Genomic DNA, 9983 nt, shown 5'->3' with positions numbered 1-9983 from the left:
GGAGAAAAAGAGAGGAAAAAAAGAGAGGAAAAAGAGGGGAAAAAGGAGAAAAAAAGGGAAAAAAACCTGTGGTCAGGGAGTGCGGGGGGGGGCCGTGGGACCCCCACATTTTGGGGGGGAGGGGGGGGGTCAGAGAGAAATGGGTGGGGGGAGAAACGGAGGGGGGTCCCCAGGAGCTGGGGGGCACAAATTGGGGAGGGGGCGCTGGGACTGGCGGAACCTCGGAGCTCGAACAGCCCGGGGGGGGGTCAGAGACCCTGAGGGGGGGACAGAGACCCTGAGGGGGGGTCACAGCCCCAGGGGGGGTCACAGGCCCTGAGGGGGGGTCACAGCCCCAGGGGGGGGGGGTCACAGGCCCTGAGGGGGGGTCACAGGCCCAGGGGGGGTCACAGGCCCTGAGGGGGGGGGTCACAGGCCCTGAGGGGGGGGTCACAGGCCCTGAGGGGGGGGTCACAGGCCCTGAGGGGGGGTCACAGGCCCTGAGGGGGGGTCACAGGCCCAAGGGGGGGTCACAGGCCCTGAGGGGGGGGGTCACAGGCCCTGAGGGGGGGTCACAGGCTCTGAGGGGGGGGGTCACAGGCCCTGAGGGGGGGTCACAGGCCCTGAGGGGGGAGTCACAGGCTTTGAGGGGGGGGGTCACAGGCTCTGAGGGGGGGGTCACAGGCCCTGAGGGGGGGGGTCACAGGCTCTGAGGGGGGGTCACAGGCCCTGAGGGGGGGGTGACAGGCTTTGAGGGGGGTCACAGGCCCTGAGGGGGGGGGTCACAGGCCCTGAGGGGGGGTCACAGGCCCTGAGGGGGGGGTCACAGGCCCTGAGGGGGGGTCACAGGCCCTGAGGGGGGGGTCACAGGCCCTGAGGGGGAGTCACAGGCTTTGAGGGGGGGGTCAAGGCCCTGAGGGGCGGCCGCAGCCCCGCGGGAGGGGGGTCCAGAGCCCCGGGGCCCCGCTCACCTCGTGCGGGCCGTAGACGGCCGCCAGCACCTTGGTGTTGCCCTGCTCCAGGTAGGCCGAGCCGTCGGCCCGCGCCAGCACCCCGAGCCGGGCCCGCACCTTGCGCAGCTCGTCCGGCCGGCGCCCGTCGGCCCGGAACCCCGCGTCCGACAGCAGCTCCAGCCCCGCCATCCCCGCAGCGCTGCCGGCTCCGCTCCCGGGCTCGCTCCCGCTCCCGGCACCGCGTGTGGGGCCGGACTACAACTCCCGGCGTGCCCCGCGCGCGCGCGGCCTTCGGCGCCGCCGCGCGCCTCGAGGGAGGGGAGGGGGCGAACTACAACTCCCGGCGTGCCCCGCGCGCGCGCGGCCTTCGGCGCCGCCGCGCGCCTCGAGGGAGGAGGGGGGCGAACTACAACTCCCGGCGTGCGCCGCGCGAGCCGCCCGCCAATGGGAGGCGCCGCCCCTGTGACGCTCCCCACGTCGGGCCACGCCCCCAGCGAGGCCGGGCCCGGTGACTCCCCTTGGAGGCCACGCCCCCCTTGGAGGCCACGCCCCCTTTGAGGCCACGCCCCCTCGGTGGGTTCGCGGCACCGGGCGGCACCGGACGGCACCGAACGGCACCGGGCGGCACCGGAGCGACCCCAGCGCCCCCTGGCGGCCCGGCAGGAGCGCCTCCCGCCCCTCTCGGGCAGTGCCGAACCTTCCCCGAGCGGCGCTGACCACTCACCGGACAGCGCCGAGCCCTGACCGGACACTGCCGGGCCCTGACCGGACAGCGCCGACCTTCACCGGACAGCGCCGGGCCCTGACCGGACAGCGCCGACCTTCACCGGACAGCTCCGACCTTCACCGGACACTGCCGGGCCCTGACCGGACAGCTCCGGTCCTCACCGGACACCGCCGAGCCCGTACCGGACACCGCCGGGCCCTGACCGGACAGCTCCGGTCCTCACGGGACAGCGCCGAGCCCTGACCGGACAGCGCCGACCTTCACCGGACAGCTCCAACCTTCACCGGACACTGCCGGGCCCTGACCGGACAGCTCCGACCTTCACCGGACACTGCCGGGCCCTGACCGGACAGCTCCGGTCCTCACCGGACACTGCCGGGCCCTGACCGGACAGCTCCGACCTTCACCGGACACCGCCGAGCCCGTACCGGACACCGCCGACCTTCACCGGACAGCTCCGGTCCTCACCGGACACCGCCGAGCCCTGACCGGACACTGCCGGGCCCTGACCGGACAGCTCCGGTCCTCACCGGACACCGCCGAGCCCGTACCGGACATCGCCGACCTTCACCGGACAGCTCCGGTCCTCACCGGACAGCGCCGGGCCCTGACCGGACAGCGCCGACCTTCACCGCGGGGTCCCGACCCTTCACCGGACCGCTCGGACCTTCGGCCGGGCCGTAGCGGGCAGCCGGGGCCCTTTGCCGCTCCTTGCCCGGGGGTCCCGCCCGGTGCCGGTGCCGGTGCCGGTCCCGCCATGGCGGCGCCGCTCGCCCCCTCCGGGTTCCAGTTCGCCATCGACCGCGGCGGGACCTTCACCGACGTCTTCGCCCGCTGCCCCGGCGGCCGCGTCCGCGTCCTCAAGCTGCTCTCCGAGGACCCCGCGTACCGGGACGCGCCCACCGAGGGCATCCGCCGCATCCTGCAGGAGGTGCGACCCCCGGGACCCCCGGGACCAGCCCCCCCCGGAGCACCCGTGCCAGGGACCCCCGGGACCCCCGGGAGCCCCCGCGGAGCACCCGTCCCAGGGACCCCCGGGACCGCACCGGGACCGCACCGGGACCCACCCCGGGACCCCCGGGACCCCCCCCCGAGCACCCTCCCAGGGACCCCCGGGACCCCCGGGACCCGCCCCCCCCGAGCACCCTTCCAGGGACCCCCGGGACCCCCGGGATCCCCGGAGCACCCGTGCCAGGGACCCCCGGGACCCCCGGGACCCCCCCCGAGCACCCTCCCAGGGACCCCCGGGACCCCCGGGACCCGCCCCCCCCGAGCACCCTTCCAGGGACCCCCGGGACCCCCGGGATCCCCGGAGCACCCGTGCCAGGGAACCCCGGGACCCCCGGGAGCCCCCCCGGAGCACCCTCCCCGGGACCCCCGGGACCGCACCGGGACCCGCCCCCCCCCGCACCCGTCCCAGGGACCCCCGGGACCCCCGGGAGCCCCCCCCCGAGCACCCGTGCCAGGGACCCCCCCCCGGGACCCCCGGGAGCCCCCCGGAGCACCCGTCCCCGGGACCCCCGGGACCCCCGGGATCCCCCGAGCACCCACCCAGGGACCCCCCCCCGGGACCCCCGGGACCCGCCCCCCCCGAGCACCCGTCCCAGGGACCCCCGGGACCCCCTGGACCCCCCCCCGAGCACCCTCCTAGGGACCCCCGGGACCGCACCGGGACCGCACCGGGACCCTCCCCGGGACCCCCTGGACCGCACTGGGATCCCCCCCCGAGCACCCGTCCCAGGGACCCCCGGGACCACACCGGGACCCCCGGGACCCCCCCCGAACACGCTCCCCGGGACCCTCGGGACCGCACCGGAACCGCACTGGGACCCCCCCCCCCCCAGCACCCTCCCCGGGACCCCCCCGAGCACCCGTCCCAGGGACCCCGTTCTGGAAACCACCGGGACCCCCCGAGACCCCCCCACAGGAACTGACCGGGACCCCCCCAAGGGGGCCCCCCCAGACCCTTCCTGCGCCCCCCGGGATCCCCTCCCGGGCCCGTCGGGACCCTCTGCCCCGCCTTGTGTTGGGGGTCCCGCTGTGGGGCTGGGGTCCTGCTGTGGGGCTGGGGTCCCGCTGTGGGGCCGGGTCCCGCTGTGGGGCCGGGTCCCGCTGTGGGTCTGGGGTCCCTCTGAATCCGGGGTGCTCCCGCAGGAGCTGGGGGTGCCGCTGTGGGTCCGGGGTCCCGCTGTGGGGCTGGGGTCCCTCTGAATCCGGGTGCTCCCGCAGGAGCTGGGGGTGCCGCTGTGGGTCTGGGGTCCCGCTGTGGGTCCCCCGCTGAATCCGGGGTGCTCCCGCAGGAGCTGGGGGTCCCTCTGTGGGTCTGGGGTCCCGCTGTGGGTCTGGGGTCCCTCTGAATCCGGGGTGCTCCCGCAGGAGCTGGGGGTGCCGCTGTGGGGCCGGGTCCCGCTGTGGGGCTGGGGTCCCGCTGTGGGTCTGGGGTCCTGCTGTGGGTCCGGGTCCTGCTGTGGGTCCGGGGTCCCGCTGAATCCGGGGTGCTCCCGCAGGAGCTGGGGGTCCCGCTGTGGGTCTGGGTCCAGCTGTGGGTCTGGGGTCCCGCTGTGGGGCCGGGTCCCGCTGTGGGTCCGGCTGCCCCGCTGAATCCGGGTGCTCCCGCAGGAGCTGGGGGTGCCACTGTGGGTCTGGGGTCCCGCTATGGGTCTGGGGTCCCGCTGTGGGGCCGGGTCCCGCTGTGGGTCCGGCTGCCCCTCTGAATCCGGGTGCTCCCGCAGGAGCTGGGGGTCCCGCTGTGGGTCTGGGGTCCCGCTGTGGGTCCGGGGTCCCGCTATGGGGCTGGGGTCCCGCTGAATCCGGGTGCTCCCGCAGGAGCTGGGGGTCCCGCTATGGGGCTGGGGTCCCGCTGTGGGGCCGGGGTCCCGCTGTGGGTCCCCCGCTGAATCCGGGTGCTCCCGCAGGAGCTGGGGGTGCCGCTGGCCCGGGACGAGCCCCTGGACGCCTCCGGGATCCAGTGGATCCGCATGGGCACCACGGTGGCCACCAACGCGCTGCTGCAGCGCCGCGGCGAGCGCGCGGCCCTGGCCGTGACCCGCGGCTTCCGGCACCTGCTGCACATCGGCACCCAGGCGCGGCCGCGGCTCTTCGACCTGGTGAGAGCACCTGGGCACACACCTGGGCACACCTGGGTACACCTGGGTACAGCTGGGTACAGCTGGGCACACACCTGGGCACACCTGGGCACACAGCTGGGCACACACCTGGGCACACCTGGGCACACACCTGAACCCCCACACCCACCCCAAACCCACCCCGACATCGGCACCCAGGCGCGGCCGCGGCTCTTCGACCTGGTGAGAGCACCTGGGCACACCTGGGTACAGCTGGGTACACCTGGGCACACCTGGGCACACACCTGAACCCCCACACCCACCCCAAACCCACCCCAAACCCACCCCGACATCGGCACCCAGGCGCGGCCGCGGCTCTTCGACCTGGTGAGAGCACCTGGGCACACCTGGGCACACACCTGGGCACACCCGGGCACACCTGGGCACACACCTGGGCACACACCTGGACACACCTGGGCACACCCCTGGGCACACCTGGGCACACACCTGGACACACCTGGGCACACCCCTGGGCACACCCCTGGGCACACCTGTACCTGCCTCCCCCGTCCCCGTGGCCCCTGGGCTGGGGGTGGCCCCTCGGTGACCCCTCAGTGGCCCCTCGGTGACCCGTGGCCACCTGGCATGGGGCTGGCACATCCCGTGACCGCCCCGTGTCCCGTGACCGCCCCGTGTCCCCGTGTGCCCCACAGCGTCCCCCGTGTGCCCCACAGCGTCCCCTCCGTGTGCCCCACACCGCCCCCTCCGTGTGCCCCACACCGCCCCCCCTGTGCCCCACAGCGCCACCTCCGTGTGCCCCACACCGCCCTCCGTGTGCCCCACAGCGCCACCTCCGTGTGCCCCACACCGCCCTCCGTGTGCCCCACAGCGCCACCTCCGTGTGCCCCACACCGCCCCCCCGTGTGCCCCACACCGCTCCCCGTGTGCCCCACAGCGTCCCCCGTGTGCCCCACACCGCCCCCCGTGTGCCCCACAGCGCCACCTCCGTGTGCCCCACACCGCCCCTCCCGTGTGCCCCACTCTGCCCCCCCCGTGTGCCCCACACCGCCCTCCGTGTGCCCCACACCGCCCCCTCCGTGTGCCCCACAGCGTCACCTCCGTGTGCCCCACACCGCCCCCTCCGTGTGCCCCACACCGCCCCCCCGTGTGCCCCACAGCGTCACCTCCGTGTGCCCCACACCGCCCCCTCCGTGTGCCCCACAGCGTCCCCCGTGTGCCCCACAGCGCCCTCCGTGTGCCCCACAGCGCCCCCTCCGTGTGCCCCACACCGCCCCCCCCGTGTGCCCCACAGCGTCCCCCGTGTGCCCCACAGCGCCCTCCGTGTGCCCCACACCGCCCCCGTGTGCCCCACAGCGTCCCCTCCGTGTGCCCCACACCGCCCCCTCCGTGTGCCCCACAGCGCCCCCCGTGTGCCCCACACCGCCCCTCCCGTGTGCCCCACACCGTCCCCCCCCGTGTGCCCCACACCGCCCTCCCCGTGTGCCCCACACCGTCCCGCCGTGGGGCTCGCTGTCCCCCCGTGTGCCCCACACCGCCCCTCCCGTGTGCCCCACACCGCCCCCTCCGTGTGCCCCACACCGCCCCCTCCGTGTGCCCCACACCGCCCCCCCCGTGTGCCCCACACCGTCCCGCCGTGGGGCTCGCTGTCCCCCCCCCGTCCCCTGTCCCGTGTCCCCCTGGCCGGGCCGGGTGTCCTTGGCGCTGTCCCCGGTCCCGTGCCCCCCCCGTGCCCCCCCCAGTGTCCCCCCCGTGTCCCCCCCGTGCCCCCCAGTGTCCCCCCCGTGTCCCCCCCGTGCCCCCCCGTGTCCCCCCCGTGCCCCCCCGTGTCCCCCCCGTGTCCCCCCCCCGTGTCCCCCCCGTGCCCCCCCCGTGTCCCCCCCGTGTCCCCCCCGTGCCCCCCCCGTGTCCCCCCCGTGTCCCCCCGTGTCCCCCCCCCCGTGCCCCCCCCGTGCCCCCCCCGTGTCCCCCCCGTGTCCCCCCCGTGTCCCCCCCCCGTGTCCCCCCGTGTCCCCCCCCCGTGTCCCCGGTCCCGTGCCCCCCCCGTGTCCCCCCGTGCCCCCCCCGTGCCCCCCCCCGTGCCCCCCCCCGTGCCCCCCCGTGCCCCCCCCAGTCCCGTGTCCCCGGTCCCGTGAGCGCGGCGGGCGCGGGGCCAGTCCCGGCCTGTGGCCAGCGCGGCCCGGAGCCAGCGGCCACCGCGGGGGGCACGGGGGGGCACGGGGGGGGCACGGGGGGGGCACGGGACAGGGGACACGGGGTGACGTTCGAGTGCCAGCCCAGTGCCTCCCAGTGCCCTCCCAGTGCCTCCCAGTGCCTCCCGGTGCCTCCCGGTGCCTCCCAGTGCCTGACAGTGCCCTCCCAGTGCCAGCCCAGTGCCTGCCAGTGCCTGCCAGTGCCCTCCCAGTGCCCTCCCAGTGCCTCCCAGTGCCCTCCCAGTGCCTCCCAGTGCCTGCCAGTGCCTGCCAGTGCCCTCCCAGTGCCATCCCAGTGTCTCCCAGTACCTCCCAGTGCCCCCCAGTGCCCTCCCAGTGCCATCCCAGTGCCTGCCAGTGCCTCCCAGTGCCTGCCAGTGCCGTCCTAGTGCCATCCCAGTCCCCCCAGTTCCCTCCCAATGCCCTCCCAGTGCCCTCCCAGTCCCCCCAGTGCCTCCCAGTACCTCCCAGTGCCCTCCCAGCGCCCTCCCAGTGCTTCCCAATGCCATCCCAGTGCCTCCCAGTCCCTCCCAGTGCCTGCCAGTGCCTCCCAGCGCCCTCCCAGTGCCAGCCCAGTGCCTCCCAGTCCCTCCCAGTGCCTCCTAGTGCCAGTCCAGTGCCTGCCAGTGCCTCCCAGTGCCTGCCAGTGCCCTCCCAGTGCCAGCCCAGTGCCTCCCAGTGCCTCCCAGTCCCTCCCAGTGCCCTCCCAGTGCCTCCCAGTGCCCTCCCAGTGCCATCCCAGTGTCTCCCAGTGCCTGCCAGTGCCTGCCAGTGCCTCCCAGTCCCTCCCAGTGCCATCCCAGTGCCTGCCATTGCCTGCCAGTGCCCTCCCAGTGCCCTCCCAGTGCCTCCCAGTGCCCTCCCAGTGCCTCCCAGTGCCTGCCAGTGCCTGCCAGTGCCCTCCCAGTGCCATCCCAGTGTCTCCCAGTGCCTCCCAGTGCCTCCCAGTGCCCTCCCAGTGCCATCCCAGTGCCTGCCAGTGCCTCCCAGTGCCTGCCAGTGCCGTCCTAGTGCCATCCCAGTCCCCCCAGTTCCCTCCCAATGCCCTCCCAGTGCCCTCCCAGTCCCCCCAGTGCCTCCCAGTACCTCCCAGTGCCCTCCCAGCGCCCTCCCAGTGCTTCCCAATGCCATCCCAGTGCCTCCCAGTCCCTCCCAGTGCCTGCCAGTGCCCTCCCAGTGCCTCCCGGTGCCTCCCAGTGCCCTCCCAGTGCCAGCCCAGTGTCTCCCAGTGCCACCCAGCGCCCTCCCAGTGCCTCCCAGTGCCCTCCCAGTCCTTCCCAGTGCCCTCCCAGTGCCTCCCAGTGCCTCCCAGTGCCCTCCCAGTGCCAGGCCAGTGCCTCCCAGTGCCCTCCCAGTCCCTCCCAGCGCCCTCCCAGTGCCATCCCAGTCCCCCCAGTGCCCTCCCAGTGCCTCCCAGTGCCCTCCCAGTGCCCTCCCAGTGCCCGCCCAGTGCCTCCTAGTGCCCTTCCAGTGCCTCCCAGTACTTCCCAGCGCCCTCCCAGTGCCCTCCCAGTCCCCCCAGTGCCTCCCAGTGCCCTCCCAGTGCCCTCCCAGTGCCCTCCCAGTGCCCGCCCAGTGCCTCCTAGTGCCCTCCCAGTGCCCCCCAGTACTTCCCAGCGCCCTCCCAGCGCCCTCCCAGTCCCCCCAGTGCCCTCCCAGTGCCCTCCCAGTGCCCTCCCAGTGCCCTCCCAGTGTCCCGGTGCCGCTGTCCCAGTGCTGCCCCCCTCCCCGCCCCCCGGTGCCAGCTCCGTGTGGCCGCCGTGTCCCCGCAGGAGGTGGCCATGCCCGACGTGCTCTACGAGGAGGTCATCGAGGTGGACGAGCGGCTGATCCCGGAGCAGCCCGGCTGCCACTTGCCCGGGGGCGACAGCTGGCCCCGGGTGCAGGGTGGGACCTGGGGGTGGCACCTGCCCGGGGGCGACAGCTGGCCCCGGGTGCAGGGTGGGACCTGGGGGTGGCACCTGCCCGGGGGCGACAGGGGGTGACACTGGGGGTGACACCGGGGGTGGCACAGGGGGTGGCAGGGGGTGACAGGGGGTGACACTGGGGGTGGCACAGGGGGTGACACAGGGGGTGACACTGGGGGTGACACCGGGGGTGACACTGGGGGTGGCACTGGGGGCGACACTGGGGGTGGCACTGGGGGCGACAGGGGGTGACACTGGGGGTGGCAGGGGGTGACACTGGGGGTGACAGGGGGTGACAGGGGGTGACACCGGGGGTGACACTGGGGGTGGCACTGGGGGTGGCAAGGGGTGACACTGGGGGTGACACTGGGGGTGGCACCGGGGGTGGCACTTGCCCGGGGGCGACAGCTGGCCCCGGGTGCAGGGTGGGACCTGGGGGTGGCACCGGGGGTGGCACTTGCCCGGGGGCGACAGCTGGCCCCGGGTGCAGGGTGGGACCTGGGGGGTGGCACCGGGGGCGACAGGGGGTGACACTGGGGGCGACACCGGGGTGACACCGGGGGTGAGAGGGGGTGACACTGGGGGTGGCACTGGGGGTGACAGGGGGTGACAGGGGGTGACAGGGGGTGGCAGGGGGTGACACTGGGGGTGACACTGGGGGTGACACTGGGGTGACACTGGGGGCGACACTGGGGGTGACAGGGGGTGACAGGGGGTGGCACTGGGGGTGACACTGGGGGTGACAGGGGGTGACAGGGGGTGGCACTGGGGGTGACACTGGGGGTGACACCGGGGGTGACACTGGGGGCGACACTGGGGGTGACAGGGGGTGACAGGGGGTGGCACTGGGGGTGACACTGGGGTGACACTGGGGGTGACACTGGGGGTGACACTGGGGGCGACAGGGGGTGACACTGGGGGTGACACTGGGGGTGGCAGGGGGTGGCAGGGGGTGGCACTGGGGTGACACTGGGGTGACACTGGGGGTGACAGGGGGTGGCACTGGGGGTGGCACTGGGGGCGACAGGGGGTGGCACTGGGGGTGGCACACGGGGTGACACTGGGGGTGACACTGGGGTGACACTGGGGGTGACACTGGGGGTGACACTGGGGGCGACACTGGGGTGACAGGGGGTGACACT

General features: G+C 75.0%; 2 protein-coding genes across 2 annotated transcripts in view; one reads left to right on the top strand and one right to left on the bottom strand.

Annotated features, from left to right (window-relative positions):
- The window catches only part of LOC138105321 (uncharacterized), a gene marked incomplete at its 3' end in the record, with an annotated part of 4070 nt that extends 2949 nt beyond the window's left edge, over window positions 1-1121 (bottom strand). Inside the window, exon 1 of the mRNA XM_069005119.1 lies at window positions 951-1121. Coding sequence (XP_068861220.1) covers window positions 951-1121 — 171 coding nt within the window. The remainder of the gene's footprint in view (window positions 1-950) is intronic.
- Window positions 1122-1520: 399 nt separating this feature from the next.
- OPLAH (5-oxoprolinase, ATP-hydrolysing) overlaps window positions 1521-9983 on the top strand; it is a 74822-nt gene continuing 66359 nt past the window's right edge. Inside the window, exons 1-3 of the mRNA XM_069005642.1 lie at window positions 1521-2590; window positions 4575-4766; window positions 8707-8821. Coding sequence (XP_068861743.1) covers window positions 2417-2590; window positions 4575-4766; window positions 8707-8821 — 481 coding nt within the window. The 5' untranslated portion in view covers window positions 1521-2416. The remainder of the gene's footprint in view (window positions 2591-4574; window positions 4767-8706; window positions 8822-9983) is intronic.

Source organism: Aphelocoma coerulescens, chromosome 2, assembly GCF_041296385.1.
Source record: "Aphelocoma coerulescens isolate FSJ_1873_10779 chromosome 2, UR_Acoe_1.0, whole genome shotgun sequence".
NCBI classification, from domain to species: Eukaryota; Metazoa; Chordata; class Aves; order Passeriformes; family Corvidae; genus Aphelocoma; species Aphelocoma coerulescens.
The sequence above is the reverse complement of the archived record's forward strand: the minus strand, read 5'-3'. Positions and strand labels throughout refer to the sequence as shown.